At 39.4% G+C, this 20,595-nt stretch overlaps 1 protein-coding gene across 3 annotated transcripts in view; it reads right to left on the reverse strand.

The window, feature by feature from the left end:
* Window positions 1-264: 264 nt before the first annotated feature.
* The window catches only part of usp43b (ubiquitin specific peptidase 43b), a 97,813-nt gene continuing 77,482 nt past the window's right edge, over window positions 265-20,595 (reverse strand). For all 3 annotated transcript variants that reach the window (XM_079610870.1, XM_079610871.1, XM_079610872.1), the window contains 4 exons: window positions 16,877-17,222; window positions 13,857-14,015; window positions 6,898-7,056; window positions 265-5,154 (listed from right to left, as the gene is read on the reverse strand). In XM_079610870.1, the coding sequence (XP_079466996.1) occupies window positions 4,109-5,154; window positions 6,898-7,056; window positions 13,857-14,015; window positions 16,877-17,222 (1,710 nt within the window). In that variant the 3' untranslated portion in view covers window positions 265-4,108. The remainder of the gene's footprint in view (window positions 5,155-6,897; window positions 7,057-13,856; window positions 14,016-16,876; window positions 17,223-20,595) is intronic.

The following is a 20,595-nucleotide window of genomic DNA, read 5'->3' on the forward strand; positions in this document are numbered from 1 at the left end:
ATCATTCGAGAGCTTCAGTGGAGGGTAGGATACATTGGCTGGGTGTTGAATAACCCGATGGCAATACCAAGGTATATGAAACGTTTCAAACAAGCTCATAATCAGCCTTCAAATGATGGGAGGGGGAATTAAATGGGACATATTTGAATAAAACAGTCCAATAGCTGGGTGTTAATCCTGTGGCAGGGCTAAATGACTCATACTGAGAAGGAGGAAACGTCTGAATCAATAAAAGCCAAATTACTATAACATGCGTTTCTGAGAGCACACCTTTGATTTCACCTCTAAGGAATTGCTCAAGTACTTGAGCCATCAAGAAAAACAGAATCTTTAAAAAAAAAGAAGACTAATTTATTAATATTTATTCAGCTCAGTCATGCAATTTGATGTCTGCAGGACAATAGTGGATAATCAAAGCCAACTAAGACTGTCTGTTCAATTTCTCTGTTCTTTCAATTTTGACACACAGAGTTCTCGTCATACTGTCATTCAAAACACCTTTTTCAGTCTCTGGTCAAGATTGTTCCTCCTATCAGGAGAAAAGAAAGCTGAAATGTTCATGATTTGCACATTGTGATTTATGTAAAATAAACTTCAACAGGTGAACTTGTTTATATATATTAGACACATTTTTTTCACACTCATTTGTGTGAGTCATTTGACAAACATATGCAATACGCATAATTGTTGTCAAGACAGACTTGGATGTTATAGAGAAAACAGCAATGTCTAAAACACAATAATACTGCTCATGCACAATAGCAACTATTGGCCACAATGTTTAATTTATTTATTCTGCAATATAGCTGCCATTTCACAGTATTTACAGAATACATTGGTATTGACATTTAGATTGTGTTGCGTCATCGCATGAACGTTTAAGAATGGCAATCTCAGAGGCAGTGAAAGATTTATTGATCGAGCTGCAAATGCATCTGTTTTTAAAAAACTTGGGTGAGTAATCAAAGCTTTTTATTTCTCAAAGAAAAAAATGAACAAAATAAATAATGTCAGGCTCTCTGCCTCCACAGTCCCATACACAGCAAAATAACAGTCTCTGTGAGTCACCAGTCTCTCCCTCTCCCTGCCCCAGGTCTGTGGGGCGCTATATCTTGTCTCTACGCCAATCACTGGAATTAGAGACAGGTGGTATATCATTCACTTGACCTCCTTATCACCGTTCATCTTCGCACTCGTTCCCCTGCTGCAGACCTCGCTTTACCACGCTCACCTCACAACATACCCCCACCTCCGGACTCAGGCTGTGGAGCCATCCGGCCTGCAGCCCACTCCCCCCCCATTTCTAGAGAGGAAGTCGGCTACAGCCAGCATGCGCCCCTGGCCTGTGGACCACCTTGAATTTAAAAGGCTGTAAAGCTAAATACCAACGGGTGATCCGCACGTTGGTATCCTTCATATGGTGGAGCCACTGGTGGGGCGAGTGGTCCGAACAGAGACTGAATTCCCATCGCATGGCCTTTAATTCACCCTGTACCACTTTTTTCTTGCTTTTAGGTAAACGTTAGGGATGGCTGAGTGCAACCTCCCCGGGGATCGGTTTGATATGGTGCTGTATAAGGTCCGTGCGTCCAGGCAGGGGTAAAAACATCTGTAAAGTCTGCTTGCGACTTGGCTAAATGAAACCATTAGGGATCAGAGTGAGCTGATTGGATTTGACAGCTGCTTCTGGTCTGAAATCTTCCACTGCTAACTCAACCGATGTCACCTCATTCCAGCGTTTTAAAAATTGAGATGATAAATTTTACATGAATCACCCATATTCATTCATCTTCCCTCATAATCGAGATCCCCCGACTCGCTGTGTAACCACAAAAGGTCCTTGCCAATTCGTGAGTAATTTAGAACTAGACGTTGGAAGTAATACAAGCACTTTCTCTCCCGGTTGCCATGTACCCCTGTTTTGCAGCGACTTTCTTTATCTTGAGCCTGGAGCAAATTCTCCATTGGGAGTCGCTCCAATGTGTGGAGTTTTGCTCGGAGGTCCATGACATACTGAATTTCACTACCGCTGTTTGAAGGGTCCTCCTCCCAAGCCTCTCTGATGACCTCAAGCACCCCACAGGACTGACAACCATAGAGAAGTTCAAATGGGGAAACCCCAGTGGAGGCTTGCGGAACCTCCCGCACTCGTTCCCCCACTGCAGACCTAGCTTTACCACGCCCCCCTCGCCACAACTAGCCTAAAGATAAACTAGGTGCAATGTGTTAGCACAATGTGTTTAATGGCTTGCTTTATCTTGATAACAAACATATCAGCATATATTTAATTACACATAATACATCCAATTAAAAACTCGCCCAGGAGCACAGGAGAAAATGCTCTTTCAGAACAAATGTCCTCAGTAATAATCACACTCAACAACATTTATCATAATACATTGCTTTTTAAGTAGCCTGTTACATAAGCACGGCTCTTCAGGTTTAGTGCACATTAACAATAACATGGGGAGTCTAATTTCAGGTGAACAGTTCACATACAAGATTATCAAGGTTAGTGATATGAGGGCACAACATCACTCCAAAGGTCTGGAAAGTGCATTGGGATTATTATTTCATTTATTATTTAAAGTGTAAGCGGTGTAACAGAGTTAAGTAATATTACATGTCTTGCTTACCATTTAGACCCAATTAAGTTGCGGTCATATTTGTTCAGCAGATTTTGAGGCGAAATACAGCCCTTTCTATCCAAGTGAGCTCAGCCATTTGTAACTTGAATGTGCGAGTGTGGTAACTTGAATGTGTTTTGAGTGGTTTTTAGTGTCTTGAAGTCTACGTCATTGCTAGGTGATTTCTTACTGACCCAAGTCATAAGTCCAACTGGTTAGAAAAGTCAACAAGCCATGCAATTTGCGGTATTATTCGTTTGCATAACAAAAAAAAGACTATGCACGAGAGAAAAACCATCCAAAATTGTTCCGATTCATAGTTCCAAACCTACATCAATATTATCAAAACTTCTCAGACAACTGCTTCCTCTAATTATTTTATATGTTTATTCCCTGTGTTAAATATTGTTCTAAGATACTGCCTTTTTTATGCCTCAATTTATCTTCAATTACAGATCTTCATTCATACGAAATTAATATTTCTTTTTAAAATGAAAATCAGCACCTTGATCCTTTTTGCAATTAGTGCTCAATTTCCAGCTGATGCTTAAACGCATTGAACTCAGAGATGAGCATGACATGCACATCTGATTGTGCTTGCATAGTCCATTCCTGTCAGAAAACAAGTGAATCATGTAGAGAGCAAGGTACACAATAAAATATTTAGTGTCATTTGGGATACTGTGTGGGAGGGAGATCAATAAATGTTTAGGCTGTTTGTGGATTTATTTTATCTGTGGTGAGGTGTGTGCATGTATATTTATGAGTAAAAAAAACAAAAAAACAATACACAGTCATTCTGTTCCTGCGAACATCGCTCTCCTGAGATCAGTACAAAAAGGCACTTGCATAAATAAACATGACCGTTCCACTGAAAGCATAAAGCAGACTTCCAATTCTGACATTTAAGCAAGTCCTACTGTATCTGTAATGCTAATCGGGTAATTATTCCAGCAACTAGCGTGTGATGCTACATATTTGAAGGTATAAATGGAGATTTAAGAACAGGCTTTGAGATATGCAAGTTCAATATTGCTTATACCAACAATGGACTAATACAGAAAGACAGATTTGAGAGGGGAAAGAGCTCTGTTTCAAAACCTAGTGAGCTTAGCCAAGTGAACCTTACTCCCTACACCCTACATAGCTATCTTCTAAGGCAGCATCCTTATTGTATTAGAAACAATTTGGATTGCCTGAAACATTGCCTGAAACTGTCATAAAAATGGGAGACTTTACTCGCAATTGATTTCAATACAGGTGAAGTGAGAGGAACATACTTCCTCATTTCCAATCAAGCTGTAGCGAAGTAGCACAACTGTTTTCAACATTGGGTACCTGCTGCCTTTCATTTGGCTAAAACAAGCTGCACACAATGCTTACTAGGTTTAGGAAAAGAGCAATAGTGTGTTGTTTTAAACGTTGCCAGATGCATAAAACATATATACAAACACCATTTCCCACAGTGAAGGAGACACCAGTCAGAAGCAGGACTCGGGCACAGGTCTCTGTCTGCCAAGTGAAGTGCTGCTGTATCTGATTCTCTGTAGTGTTGCATAGGAGGATTTATCAACCGTAAGTCCTTTATGGGGGGCCGGCACCAACGTACTATTTCTTTGGAGAGACGACGTCCTTTTCAAAGTCATATCTAGCCTGCTCTGAATACTGGATGAGCTGTGGGCACGTTTTATATTAGCTGTGCTTGAACAAACCTGGTTTTCTCTGCTACTAACTATTTTATTGGCACTCTTGTGAGAAGTACCGGATTTCCTCGCCTCTACTCCCTTCCCATTGAGAGTGCCGTTGGATAGAGAGAGTTTGGTCAAGCTCTTACTGGAAAGTGTTTTTCCGTGTCCCACCTCCTTGCTGATGGCGGGAAGGGCGCCATCTTTACTCCTGCTTTCCCCAGTGGCCGTTTGCATCTGGCTGGAATGAATCCTGCTAGCTGCAGCCGCCTGGTTCCGGAGCCGTTTTAACGTAGAGTCTCTGGAATGAGATGCACTGTTGCTAGTGCCATTGGGGAGTGCATTAGGGGAACCTTGAAGCGACTTGCTTCCTTGAGTCCTTTCGTGCTCCTGCCTGGTTGATGCTGAGCTGCTTTTGGCCCATGAACCATCACAACTGGTACCATTAAGGTCTGATGCTGGTCTGCTCTGGCCTTCGGGTAGCCTGGGCGAATCCGGACCTTGATAGCAACTTCGCTCCACACCGTTGAGACTACTGCTACAGCTGGGGGAACTCAGGGAATCGTCCTCGCGAAGCTGGGCTTTGACCTGTGAAGGACTAGCCACGATGCTGACTATTGGCTCCTTGGTACATCGAGGCCGCCGGCCCGACTCAAGGTACTCCACCAGCTCGTCGTTTGCCGATTGTGGAGCTACGCTGGAGGGCTTTCTGCGTTCCTTGGAAGCAAATGACCAGCGCAGTGGAAGAACTTTGCTTGGGCCTGTCTTGGATTTTGAGTGGTAGCGCATACTCATGCTGTGACCCCGGACGCTCCGTACAAATGGTGTCGGCTCAACTACACCTAAAAGCAAAAAATGGAGGGCTAGTTAGTCATATGTGACAAGCTTGGTCTGAAAACCGTTTGAGGAGAAAAGTGATATGCAGAATCTTTTTTTGTGTGTGTTTGTGTTTATTTTACCTTGTTATTTTTGATTAAACAAAATCTCAGCTTACAAATTAATTTTACTGCTCATTACACATTTTTTTTGCGAAATTTGCTAATGTTGTTTTGATGTATCGTAAAATCATACATACTGTTAAAGGGGTCCTATTATGCTCTTTAAAAAAAAAGTATACATATTTTACATTATTACAGCACCTCTCTCCCCAGTCTGGCTCGAACACACCGATTTCGATGAAGCCCCTCCTTCCGAAATACAAAATGTGCTGTGATTGGTTAGCTGGCCCAGTGTGTTGTGATGGGCAACCAGTCTTGGGCTACAGGGTGATATGGCTACTGGTACACATACATTTGATAAGAAAGGTTTAGTTTTTACTACGATACGCAGATTATAAAAACAAACACGTACCACCGATTTGCTTCTCCATTTTTAGGTTATCATCGATTTGGATGCCTAAATCTCGTATCGACGTTTTACAGTAAGGCACCAATGGGCTCGAATCTAAAAGGACCTTGGTAGGGTTATTTGGCTGGCCAAACACAATGACCTCTGTTTTGTCCTCGTTTAACATTAAGACATTTTTTGCCATCCAGTTTTTAACATCATCTAGGCAAGCTAAAAGACAATCCAAAGATTTCATCGGGTGTCTTAGTGGTAAATACAATTGAGCGTCGTCAGCAAAACAGTGGAATGATACTCCATGTTTTCTAAAAATGCTACCCAATGGGAGCAAGTACAAAGAAAAAAGTGTTGGAGAGAGAATAGACCTTTGCGGTACACCCTCTAGTGTAAATATTGAGGATGGTGTTCAGACCCTGACAATGTTAACGAACAAGAGGATCGTGCAAAACGGATTTCACAGGACATTTCAGAGTGGTATGTTTTTTGTAATTTTCTTATACATTATTATATATACGATGTTATCCACAATTTAATCATGATATTTGTCGGAAAACTAAGGTAATACAAACAGTAATCGATCACAAAACCATGGTTAATTTTCCTAAGGAGCGGTGCACAGTCTTACAAAAGCAAGAGCTTACAAAAGCAACAGAAAACAAGCTGTTCTCCATAAAATGTGCAGCGCACAGATAAACGTTGGGGTTATAATGTTCAGGAACAGTGTTTAAAATAAGTTAAGTCAAACAAATGAGTTTTGGAAAAGTTGTGTCAAACACTGTCTTCTCTAATGCAGCTTAGTCAGTTAAAATTATAATGAACTGAGATTAATAAATGCGTTAGAAGTATTTTTCATTGTTAGTTCATGTTAACTAAGGTAGTTAACTAACAAGTGGAACCTTATTGTAACGTGTTATTGATTTTCCTTAACCTGTTAGTGATTATTTAATGTTTATTTGAATAAATCTCATAATGTCTGAAAATGGTCAAAACAAGTTATGACAGCCAACATTTAACTGAAATGAAACAATCTGTATTGTATAAAGCGCTATATAAATAAATGGGACTTGACTTGATTACATCTAAAATTATAAGAATTATTATCAGAAAGCCAGAGACTTTCCTTTAAAAACGACTCAAAACAATGGAGCAGGTTACTGTACATATGACTTCATTAAATTGTAAAAGAAATACCACTTATTGTTTTAAGAGAAGCAGTAGACATAAATCAAGAGTTTACTGACCATTATCTTCATTTAGAGGCTCATGGATGACAGGAACGTGTGGTGTTTGGGGCTCCGGAGCTGAAGATGAATTGGACAGCTTGCTAGTTGAATTGGAAATTCGGTTGTCTGCATTCAATCGGACGAGCCAGTGATCTGATATAGAGACGCTGGAGGAACCTGTGGGTCAAAAGTAGCCTAGTTAACGTTACCCATTTCATGCAAGTCAGAATGCTTTTGGTTTTCTGATGATAAATAAATGCACATGTAGCCGAATCCTAGCATTGTGGAACTGAGCAAACAGAATTATGCTCAAGCATTTTGGTTTAAGGTTCCTGAAAATACCAAGAAGGAACCCTGTTCTCATTCTGCTCTAGCCTTTGTATGTGCGAGTCTTGTTTCTATTAAACACCCATGAAGATGAGATGGAATGGCTCCAAACAAGTATTATGCTGTGCATACAAATGACAGTGAGATGCTGGCAGACTGCTGGAACAATAACCTTTCAAAAATGAGTTGCACAACATGGGAAACACGCAGCATATGAAAGAATGTCTCGAGACGTGACCTTTCAGTGCCTTTTTATTAAGACCTTTATATTGATGTGACTGTCACATGTTTTTTATGTGGGAAGGATGGTGTTTAATGTTTTTGAAAGAAGTAATGCTTACCAAGGCCTCATCTATTCAATCAAATATATTAATTCATTTCATTCTTGATCGTTCAAAAAACATTTTATTTTATTTTATTAAATGTATTCCTTTTTGACATTAGGCAAGGCAAGGTAAGTTTATTTATATAGCACATTTCAGACACAATGGTAATTCAAAGTGCTTTACATAGAAGAAATTAAAATAATCAAAAGAAATAAGAAAAAATTATAACAGTTTAGAATTAAAAATAAAATACAGTACAGTCGGACGAACAGTGGCACAGTGCTCATTCATTAAATGCACAGCTAAACAGATGTGTTTTGAGTCTGGATTTGAATGTGACTGTAGGAGCACACCTGATCTCTTCTGGAAGCTGGTTCCAGCTGCGGCTGGCATAATAGCTAAAAGCGGACTCTCCTTGCTTTGAGTGAACCCTTGGTATTTCAAGCTGATGTGATCCTAATGATCTGAGTGATCTGTTGGGTTTATATTCAGTGAGCAAATCTGCAATGTATTGAGGTCCTAGGCCATTACATGATTTATATACCAGTAATAATACTTTAAAATCAATACTAAATGTAACTGGGAGCCAGTGTAAAGACCTGAAGACTGGTGTGATGTGTTCATGTGTTCTGGTTCTGCAGCGTTCTGTACGAGCTGCAACTGTCTTATGGTCTTTTTGGGAAGGCCAGTGAGGAGTCCATTACAATAATCCACCCTGCTGGTGATGAAAGCATGCACAAGTTTCTCTAAGTCTTGACTGGAAACAAAGCATCTATTTCTTGCAATATTTTTCAGATGATAATATGCTGATTTAGTTATTGCTTTGACATGACTACTGAAGCTAAGGTCTGACTCTAGAGACACATCAATATTCCTGACTTGATTTTTAGTTGTTTGACCCATAAAGTGAAGGTATGCATTCACCTTGAGAACTTCATCTTTGTTTCCACAAGCAATGACTTCAGTTTTGTCTTTGTTTAACTGAAGAAAGTTTTGGCACATCCAACTGTTTACTTCAGCAATGCATTGGAACAGGGAGTCAATGGGGCTGTAATCGTTTGGCGATAGGGCTAAGTAGATCTGTGTGTCGTCTGCATAGCTGTGGTAAGAGATTTGGTTCTTTCTCATTATTTGGCTCATTGGAAGCATGTACAGGTTGAATAGGAGTGGCGCAAGAATTGAGCCTTGAGGAACTCCGCATGTCATGGATGTCCACTCAGACTTATGGTCTCCTATACATAATAACCTCTCTCTTCTAAGTATGACCTGAACCATTTTAGGACTATCCCAGAAAGACCCACCCAGTTTTCCAGCCTGTCAAGAAGTATGTTGTGATCAACAGTGTCAAATGCAGCACTGAGGTCGAGTAGTACCAACACTGATAATTTGCCTGTATCAGTATTTAAGCGAATGTCGTTTATTATCTTTATGAGCGCTGTCTATGTGCTGTGATGCGATCGGAAACCAGATTGAAAATTGTCAAAGTATCCATTCGAGCTTAAGAATTTGTTCAGCTGATTGAAAACAACTTTTTCAATGATCTTGCCAATGATAGGAAGATTTGAGATCGGTCTATAGTTGCTTAATATAGTCTTATCCAGATTGCTCTTTTTCAGGAGGGGTTTGACAACTGCAGTTTTCAGGGAGTTTGGAAAACTACCAGAGAGAAGTGAGGCATTTACCACTTCTAGCAGATCTGCTTCTAAGCTGTTTAACACACGTTTGAAGCAACATGTGGGAAGAGCGTCAAGGGCGCAGGTCGATGTTTTAAGGTGCTGTACGGTTTCTTCCAACGTTTTGCCATTAATTTCATCGAAATCAGGCATAGTAACTACTTTCTCAGGTTGTGGTCTGATCTGTCTGACCCCAGTGCAACTCAAGGATGTGCTGATCACCGTTCTGATATTATTGATTTTCTCAGAGAAGAAAGAAGCAAACTCACTGCACTTGTTGTCTGAGAGCATTTCACTGGGAATCTGGCTTAGGGGGTTTGTCAGTCTCTCTGGCTTGGGGGGTTTGTCAGTCTCTTTGTCACATTATCACAGCACCTCTCTCCCCAGTCTGACTGGCTCAAGCATGCCCATTTTGATGAAGCCCCTCCTTTCGAAATATGACATGTGCTGTGATTGGTTAGCTGGGCCAGTGTGTTCTGATTGGCAGCGCTTAGCACGTGTTCGCGAAATGTCCCGCCCCTGCATAACTGCGAGTTATTTTCTAGTGTAACTATTGAGGATGGCGTCAATTTCAAACCAATTTTGAGCACGATTCAGACCTAACATTGTCAGAATGTTAACGAACAAGAGGACTTTGCAGAGTGGTATGTTTTTTTGCAATTTTATTATACATCATATACGATGTTATCCACCATTTAATCATGATATTTGTAGGAAAACTATGGTAGGCTAATACAAACATGCATGAAGATATGATGGGTCCAAACAAGTACTATGCTATGATTGTGAGATGCTGGTGAACTGCTGTTGCAATAACCTTTCAAAAGAGTTACAGAACATGGGAAACATGCAGCATATGAAAAATGTCTCAGACGGGTTGACAGAATCAAAACATTGAGACACGACCTTTCAGTGCCTTTTTATTCAGTCCTTTATATTAATGTGACTGTCAAATTGTCAAATATGTGGGAAGGATGGTATTTAATGTTTTTGAAAGAAGTCACGCATACCAAGGCAGCATCTATTTAATCTAATTAATTAATACAATATTTTCAACCTCTTATGCTTACCAAGGCTGCATTAATTTAATCAATATAGTAAAAACAGTAATATTGTGACATTTTTTTGCATAATTTCTTCACTCCAGTGTTACACAATCCTTCAGAAATCATTCTAATATGATGATTTGATGCTCAAGAAACATTTATTATTATCATCAATGTTGAAAACAGTGCTGCTTAATTTTACTTTTTTTTTTTTTAAGTCCAAGAGAACAGGAATTATTTAAAATTATTTGAAAAGAGTTTTCATATTCTTGGGCGAACTATGCCTTTAAGTCAGCTATGGAAAGTAGGAACAACATGTTCTCTGGATCAGACATGCAGAGAAAAGAGCTCTCATATTTATGTGCAGGTTAAGCTGCAAAGTTTCATATTATAAGGATTGACAAAATCACAAAGACATGAGAACTATTTGAAAAAGCACATCACAAGCTTCAAATAAACATATTTGAGAGTTTATAAAGTTTATGCATAAATGCTCTGGGGCACGTTAGTGTGGAGGTGAATCCTATAAATTTGATCTGAGACTGAGCACAACAGCCAACTCTGAAGGTGATCGCTTTAACTCCACAAACGTGAAACTGACAGATCAGTTACTTTATTTTGAACTGTAGCTTGACAACAGTTTAACTCAGTCGAGCTCAGACTCCACAGAACTGTTTTCTAATGTGAATCAATGGGAGCTACTGATAACAGATCCATTTTAATTACTACCACAGTGGAGTAACCTAAGGCCTCTGCATGACATTTCATGACTAATTACAGCACCTTTGACAATATCAATATTTATTATAATGTAAGATTCAGTATATATCATTGTTCTTATTCCATCTTAATATGTATTATTATTATTTATATCCTGACTATTTTGGACCAGGCGTGATTCGTCATATACATAAACAGAGAGCTCTGGCTACAATGTTCTTCTGCAAGACATTTGCAGTTTTGATTATTAACCTCTGGTGACCTTCGCATGACGGTCAAAAACATTTTTATTTAAATAAAATGAATGTACTATTTTAGTTCGATATTGTTTTTCATTTAATAGTTTAAATGAAATGTATGTAGTTGTTGTAATCCATTTATTCACCTTTTAAGCATAGACCTGAAAATGAAATTTCCAACTGTCATAAATCTTGAATGCTTTGAAGCACAGACTTAAGTTTGGTCTTTTTATTTTAAAAGATAACTCGTGGCAGATTTTTGCTGATGTGAAAAAAGTTTTTAAAAAAAAGTTAACTTAAAAAGTTTGTTTATTGTTATGAAAAATGCACAGAAATAAAATTGAATGACCTTTCAATAGCATTTTGTTTGGGTGCAGTACCAAAACATTCCACTAGATGAAATTAATTTCCAATGCGGTCATTTTTCACTGCGAGAAGAACATGTGTGACTATTTTTTTCAGGGCCATTTAAAACCACGAAAAAACACGCTTCATACCATTTTGAAGAAGAGAAACAAAAACATTCAAATGTATCTGTCAAAAAATTACCAAAGAGCACCAGAATGTTAACACCTTATAATTACCTATGAAATTCAGACTTCACTTCACTTCTATTATAACTATAATTTAGTCTTTCAGCATATGGATTTAAATTCACACCCATTTTAATTGCATTTACTACTTACTGATGTGAACTTGATTCATGCAACCAAAGCGGATGTTCTTAACTTGCACTACTGTTCAAAGAATTGTGGTCAGTAAGATTTGTTTTTAAAAAGAAATTAATACATTTATTCAGCAAGGATGCTTTAATTTTTTACAGTAAAGATTTATATTGCTACAAAAGATTTCTGATCTTTTAAACTTTCAATTTATCAAAGAATAATGAAAATGATTCCGCAAAAATACATAAAGAAATGTTTCTTGTGCAGCAAATCAGACTGATTTCTGAAGGATCATGTGACACTGAAGACTGGAGTAAAGATGCTGCAAATTCAGCTTTGCATCACATGAATAAATACAATTTAAAAAATATATTACAATAAAAAACAGCTATTTTAAATTTCACAATATGTCTTTTTAATGTATTTCTGATCAAATGAACGAAGCCCTGGTGAGCAGAAGAGACTTCTCTTCGAGAAAGAGAAAAATCTCACTCAAAACTTGAGAGTGGTCTATGATTGTAATAAACATAGCTACTGTACAAAGAAAGCATGCAAAATGCAAATTCAAATCTGAATTAAATCTAATGAAACGCAAAAATGCCATTTAACCACAGAATCCACCAGCACTCCGGCAGATAAAAAAAAAAAAAAGCTTAGACAGACGTAACTGCATTCATCTCACATCAGTTTGTTGTCACCCTATGTTTTCCACCTCTCATTTGCATAAAGTTGCATGAACACTGCTCGTCTTTTTGATGTGCGAGCCTTCTGTTCACTCCCCATAGAGAAGTCATTGAAAACGCCCGCTCAGCTTGCTTCAGTGGAGATATGCGCTTGTCATAATACATTTTTAGGTTATATAAATTTTATACTTTTACATGTCATGGTGTAGATTTGATTTGTTGAAGAATCATATAGCATAACTTCAGAGGAATGGAGAGGAAAGGAAAACAGCAGCAGAGACATATGAGCAGAAAAAGAAAGTGTCTAAATTAAAGTGTAAACATGAATGAGACAAGCAACTCGAAACCATGTCTGTTCCCAGTGAGGCTAGTCGGCAGCTCGTCCTTCTTGCAAGTGTTTTGTTCCTAATCCTTCACCAAGGTTGTTGTTGTGGCAGCACAGTGATAAAGTACACTCTGGAATGGTTGTTGAATTCATTTGTGTCATTTCTGTGTTTATATTTGGATTCTGAAGATGTGGTTCTCAAGATGTCGAGAGAGAAAGATGTTGAGAACTGTGTAGAAATGCAAAACATTGCCAGATATACACTTTTGTTAAAAAATTTGGGGAAAGATTTTTTTTTTTTACGGTATTGAAGCAAGTCTTTTATGCTCACCACCAGCATTTATTTGATCAAAAATACATTTTTATATAAAAAAAATATTATAATATAAAAAATACAAAATATTTGAACTTCAGATGGGTGGATAGATACTCAGAGCCTAGAATGCACTACTTTGCGTAAAAATAAATAAAGTTACGATTTCTGTGTTCTGTAGAGTAGAGGTTTTGGTAAAAATAAAATAAAATAAAATTCAGATTGGATTTTTTTCCTCAAAAGCAAAGCATATTTTTTTATTTGTAAGGATTTTCCAACAATGTAATTCAAAAGCAGTAATGTAATTTTCAAACTGTGGCAAGCAGGGCTGGGCCGAGAGCCATGAGAGAACGGCGTGAGTGTTTTGTTTATTTTGATAAATTAAAATAATTTATATTACTTTATATAATAAATAAATAAAATGTTCGCCGATTCCCACCTCCTTCTTCCCTTATCAACATACATTGCTACAAAAACTCAATAATTTCTTAGTGTAAAGTTACATGTCATGAAGAGATAGCACAACATCGGACAGGGTGAAATGATATGCTTAGCAAAACTACAGTACTACTTTTAAAGAATATTCTTGTACTCTTGATAATGCACTCTTTGTTTGCCCTTGGTATGAGGATATACAGTAATGCAGATACGAGTGTTCACCTTGTAGTGAGCAGTTAGCTGACCAGGATGGAATGGCATCACGTCTCTGATAGAACAGGATATAAGCACCACGAGTGCACACTTCTCCCTCAGGCACCGGCTCAACAGTGCTGTCATCGTAGGCGTACCACTGACCATCCACTGAGTTCCTGCAGTATGCTGTTCAAAACAGAGATTCATTATATTCAGAAAGCAGTTTACTTCATGCTCAAGTATATCCTTGCACGGGGGCCAGAATTACTTTGACCATGGTATTGTTTTCATTTTAAACATTTACATACGCATGCATACAAGTACTTACACTGCAAAACATAAATAAATGTACAAATTTGTAAGTAAGCATAAATCTAACAAAACTTAATGCGGTACATGCACACTACTGTTCAAAAGTTTGGGTTCTCTTATGCTCACCAAGGCTTGATTTTGCAAAAATACAGTAAAAACAGTAATATTGTGAGATATTAGTGCATTTTAAAAATAACTGTTTTAATACATTTTAAAATGAAATTTATTCATGTGATGCAAAGCTGAATTTTCAGCATCATTACTCTAGTTTTCAGTGTCACATGATCCTTTCAGTTGGAAACGGTGACAGATTTTTTTTGAGGATACTTTAATGAATAGAAATTTCAAAAGAACCGCATTTATTCAAAATAATATATATTTTTGCAACAAAGTAAAAGTCTTTACTTTCACTTTTGATCAATTTAATGCATCCTTGCTAAATAAAAGTATTAATTTCTTTCAAAGAAAATCATACTAACTCCAAACTTTTAAACACTATAGTGTGCCTTTAATGTAGATTTAAAATTATACAAAGTGACTAACAAATGAAGAATATCACAAGTAATTAATAACAAGCCAATGCTATTCACAGTATCACAATGCAGGGTTACAAGAGTAAACTAGTTCGAAAAACAACTTAGTATGCTTCTAAAATGCTTTAAAGTTTATGATGCTCTAAAACAAGAATAAAAACTGTTTTAAAAAAAAAATACAAAAAAACCCTCATGATATCGCCGCCCTGTCTGAATCTGAATCAAGCCCCCTGCCCTAAATAGTTGGTGCTGAGATTTGTTTGGGGTCAATATCTCAAAAAAATGTGAATCCTCTCCCCAGGGCCCTGGATCTAGAAGATGTGGCGAATTTTCAAGTGTTCTTCCCTCATAATGATTCCATAAATCTGACTGTGATCTCACAATGTGCAACACTGCTAAACTACCCCATCAGATATTAGGCAATTCAAAATAAGATTTTTATTATTTTTATTTATTTATCAATATCAGCGGATATTAGACATTTATAAAAAATGTAACCCTATTGTAATTTTCAGGATTTTCCAAGATCGGCCAGACCAAACCATAAGTCATAGAGACTTGACACTTTGAGGGATGGTAGTACCCACCCCTGTCTACGTCACCGAGGCTCACCCCAATTGGCCTTGGAGTGGTGATACAGCGATCAAAAGTATAAAATCGCTCATAACTCCTAAACCGTTGGTTGCAGGCTTAAGTTTTTTTTTTTTTTTTTTAAACGTCTCAGGTTACACATGTAACCATGGTTCCCTGAGAGGGGAACTAGATGCTGCATCCCAGCTGACGCTTTGGGGAATGCCTTCAGCATGACTGCATCTGAAGCACGTGTCCAACTAGTCCTGTTTTGATTGGTGCTGCGTCACCTTGTGATGTGTGCCGGCATAAGGCGGAGCTATGAAGGGAAGCCAAGATAACAGCATCAGCTTTTGATGGGCTGAAACAAGCCGCTCCCAGGCATGCAGGACGTATGGCAAGGGTGCGCAGTGTCTTATAAAAAAACCTTATAAATGTGGGCAGGGCTGACCAACCTGCTGCATCACAAACATCTTTGAGGGAGACTCCCAACAACAAGGCTTTTGAAGATGCAATATGTCTAGAGGAATAAGCTCTCACTAACAGAGCTGTAGGCATACCACGCACCTCATAATTATTGAGCAGTCCAACAGACTCTCGGTTGAGATACAAATATTCTGGAGCTGATCCCCCTTAGGTCTTTTCATCTCTCTGACCGGGGATGGTATATAGTGCCCCTGGCCTGCAATAGAAGGTCCTGACTGTCTAGGAGGGCTATCAGGTCTGAGAACCGTCCTCAGGACAGCCATAATGGGACAACCAGAAGACGACAAAGCTCCACCAGGTGAATTCTTCTAGAACTCCCAGGAGCAGAGCGATCGGGGGAAATGTGTACAGATGAAGCTTCGGCCCCGTCTGTGCCATGGCATCCAGCCCCAGTGGTGCTGGGTGCGTGAGGGAGAACCAGAGTGGAACATGAGTCGTTTCTTGTAAGATGGAAACGGGTCCATATCCGCCTCATTAATTCCACCATCTAGGGGTGGAGTCTCCATTCTCCGGGCCTCAGCCACTGCCTTGACAGGACGTCTGCTCCCAAATTCAAGTGCCCAGGGATATAGAGTGCTCTGAGGGAGAGCAGTTTTCCCTGGGACCACAGGAGGATCTGGTATGCCAGTCTGTAGATGGCGTGACCTCAGACCCCCCTGATGATTTATACACAAGACCACTGACATATCGTCTGTTTGAAATAGAACATGGTGGCCTCTGAGATCTAGGAGGCAGTTATATTCTAAGAGAGATGGTGCTCCTACCACAGACCCTGGGTCGAGCGGCGTTCCACGATACAATTTTCAGTGATAAACCTACCCTTACAATAACTTTTCTGTTAACTCAATGCAAAAATGCAGAAGTATAATCTGTAGTTTTCACGAAAGCCCTGAAGCTATCAAAACATTTGCTGACAAAATAAATTGAAATTTCTCAGTCCAGGTAACACGAAGAACGAGTAGACATTGTTAATTTGCATATACTACCGACATTGAAACAATGCAAAGTTAAGTTGAAAATCAATTACAATAAAATAAAATAAAATAAAATAAAAGTTACAATTTAAGTATACATTTTGTCTCATCAGGTTTTACTAAAAGGCACATTTTAGATCATTGTTGACATATTTCTCTTTTGCTCACACACCTGTGTAGTGGCCTCCATGCATGCCTCCATGATGGTTACACACAGCGTACAGGTCGTATAGGAAGTCGAGTGAGTGTCGGCTGGCTTCAGGCCTGTGATGGGCCTGTTGTTTCGAGCCATGCGGTGGACGGACACAGTTGCTCCTCTTGACCACATGGCGGCCCATAGCAAGGCCCGTGAGGGGGAAGTGGACCAGAGTAGAGAGCTTGTTACGCCGCTCTCCCACCTGTCGGAAGCGTTTGAGGTGAAGGATGAGGATGTCTGGGAGGGTCCACAAGCTCATCTGCACTGTGCCCTGCTGCAGCTGCTTACAGTGAGGGCACTTCCATGCATCGTCAGGGGCCAGCTAGGTAAACATGGATGAAAAATGATATACACACTACATCTCAAGGAAAGATAATTTTTTGCACTTTTGTGCTTTTTTGGGGTTAAATTAATGGTCCTGACAGATTGAAATGATCCTAACTACCGGTATTAGTAACTTACTAAAACATATTTTATGAAATTAATTAGGGCCCAAGCCTTGAAAAGGCGAAGGCCCTATTGTTTTCCTCCGGATTATTAGGGCCCAAGCCTTGAAAAGGCGAAGGCCCTATTGTTTTCCTTCAGATTATTATTATTATTATTATTATTTTTCTTACGACTATTCGGGCACTTTTGGGTCTCTTAACGTGCTCAAAAACTCTTGAAACTTTGCACATGGGTCAGAACCCGCGGCCATTAGAGCCGGACTGAAGCTGGTACCCGGGCGTGGCAGGGGGGCTCGACAGCGCCCCCTGGAACGCGGTCCGAAAACTTGGTCCATAAATCAAACACGCTTGCGTGTAATAATATGAAACTCGGTACACTTATAGATCTCATCGGTTCATATATCCTTCGTGCTCTGACTTTTTACCCCAGCCCAACAGGAAGTCGGCTATTTGGCGTAGTTTAAAAAACACATGCAATGGAATTTAAAATACTCCTCCTAGAAAATTCAACCAATCACCACGAAACTCGGTGTGCATGAAGTCAAGACATGGAGGATGATAAATTGCCAGGGGATTTTTGATATCTCGAACGGTTTGGCCATGGCGAGGAAACTAATTTATGGCGAATATTGGAAACAGGAAGTGTGTTATAACATCCTCATACATTAACTGATCTTGATGAAACTTCAGCAGTGTGTTTGTTGTAAGAGGCCGATCACATGGATGTGACTATTGTGAGTCAAAGTTATAGCGCCACCAACTGGCAGCAGGAAGTGTGTCACTTTCAAAATGCTTTAAAATCACTCTCATATTTTTACCCGATTTGCTTCAAACTTTATGTGTATAATGTAAACACACGGCAGATGTAGACCTGTGAAAGGATTATTGATATCTTAAATACTGTTGCCATGGCAACGCAGCAAACTTTAATATTCTTTTTTAAAGTTTTTGAGACTCTTAGCATGCTTGAAATTGCATGAAACTCGACAGACACTTTACATTTATTGCCTAGTACACTTGTGCAAAGTTTCAGAAACGGGCGTGGTAAGGGGCTCAGTAGCGCCACCTTTAGTCAAAAATGGGGTATTAGTTTTACCTACAGTAACAAAAATCGGTATTTATATTTATCTTTATTATTATTTTTCTTACGACTATTCGGGCACTTTTGGGGGCCTTAACGTGCTCAAAAACTCTTGAAACTTTGCACACTGGTCAGAACCCGCGGCCATTAGAGCCGGACTGAAGCTGGTACCCGGGCGTGGCAGGGGGGCTCGACAGCGCCCCCTGGAACGGGGTCCGAAAACTTGGTCCATAAATCAAACACGCTTGCATGAAATAATATGAAACTCGGTACACTTATAGATCTCATCGGTTCATATATCCTTCATGCTCTGACTTTTTACGCCAGCCCAACAGGAAGTCGGCTATTTGGGGTAGTTAGAAAAACGCATTCAATGGAATTTAAAATACTCCTCCTAGACGATTCAACCAATCGCCACGAAACTCGGTGTGCATGAAGTCAAGACATTGAGGATGAAAAATTGCGAGGGGATTTTTGATATCTCGAACGGTTTGGCCGTGGCGAGGAAACGAATTTATGGCGAATATTGGAAACAGGAAGTGTGTTATAACATCCTCATACATTAATTGATCTTGATGAAACTTCAGCAGTGTGTTCGCTGTAAGAGGCCCATCACATGGATGTGACTATTGTGAGTCAAAGTTATAGCGCCACCAACTGGCAGCAGGAAGTGTGTCACTTTCAAAATGCTTTGAATTCACCCTCTTATTTTTACCCGATTTGCTTCAAACTTCATCTGTATAATGTAAACACACGACAGATGTAGACCTGTGAAAGGATTATTGATATCTTTAATACTGTCGCCATGGCAACGCTTTAAACTTTTATATTCTTTTTGGATGCATTTGAGGCTCTTAACATACTTCAAATTGCATGAAACTCAACATGCATATCAGATTTATTGTCTAATAGACATGTGCGAAGTTTCAGAAACGGGCGTGGTAAGGGGCTCAGTAGCGCCACCTTTAGTCAAAAATGGGGTATTAGTTTTACCTACAGTAACCAAAATCGGTATCTATATTTATCTCCCCGAGCCGGACAACTTTCTAATTTACAGTCATTAGCTCCGACCAACAGGAAGTCAGATATTTTGGTTTGAATGTGTACTGTTTGGAGCATTTTCCCTCTGCCCCTCTGCATCTGTGTGTGTGTGTGTGTGTGTGTGTGTGTGAGGAGGGGGGCTAGTTTAGTTTAACCCTTTCTCTGCTGTGTGCAAAATCTCGGGCACTTTTGGGGCCCTTAACGTGCTCGAAAACTCTTGAAATTTTGCACACAGGTCAGAACCCTCAGGGCCGGGCTGAAGCTGGTACCCGGGCGTGGCAGGGGGGCTCGACAGCGCCCCCTGGAATGGGATTCGAACACTTGTCCGTATATCAAACACGCTTGCATGTAATAATATGAAACTCGGTACACATTTAGATCTCATCGGGCCAAACAACTTTCGTGCTCTAAGTTTTACGCCAGTCCAACAGGAAGTCGGCTATTGTGGGTGGTATGAAAACGCATGCCCCTGGAATTTGATATACTCCTCCAAGAAAATGAGTCTGATCACCACCAAACTCGGTCAGCATGAAGTCAAGACATGGATGATTCTAAATTGCGGACGGATTTTTGATATCTCAAACGGTTTGGCCGTGGCGAGGAAACGAATTTATGGCGAGAAAAGAGAAACACGATGTGTTATAACGTCTTCATACATTTATTGATCTTGATGAAACTTCAGTAGTGTGTTTGTTGTAAGAGGCCGATCACATGGATGTAACTAATGTGAGTCAAAGTTATAGCGCCACCAACTGGCAGCAGGAAATGTGTTACTTTTGACAAAAGTGGGGGGGTTAGTTTTACCTGCAGTCACAAAACTTGGTATGTATATTGTGCACATCGAGCCGGACAACTTTCTGATTTACAGTCATTAGCTCCGACCAACAAGAAGTCAGATATTTTGGTTTGAATGTGATTTATGGTATACTTTAGACTACGAGTTTTTAGCAGTGGTTTATTTTATTCACACCAAACTTTTTCAACATGATGAAAATACATTAAAGATGCTAAATTGTGAACGGATATTAAATATCTCAAACGGTTTTGCTATGGCGAGGGATTAAAGTAATGTCCAAAAAAGGGAAACACTAAAAGCCTCATATCTTCTAAAAATGTTATTATTCACC

The sequence above is a fragment of the Phoxinus phoxinus genome (assembly GCF_949152265.1).
Source record: "Phoxinus phoxinus genome assembly, chromosome: 1".
Classification (NCBI taxonomy): Eukaryota; Metazoa; Chordata; class Actinopteri; order Cypriniformes; family Leuciscidae; genus Phoxinus; species Phoxinus phoxinus.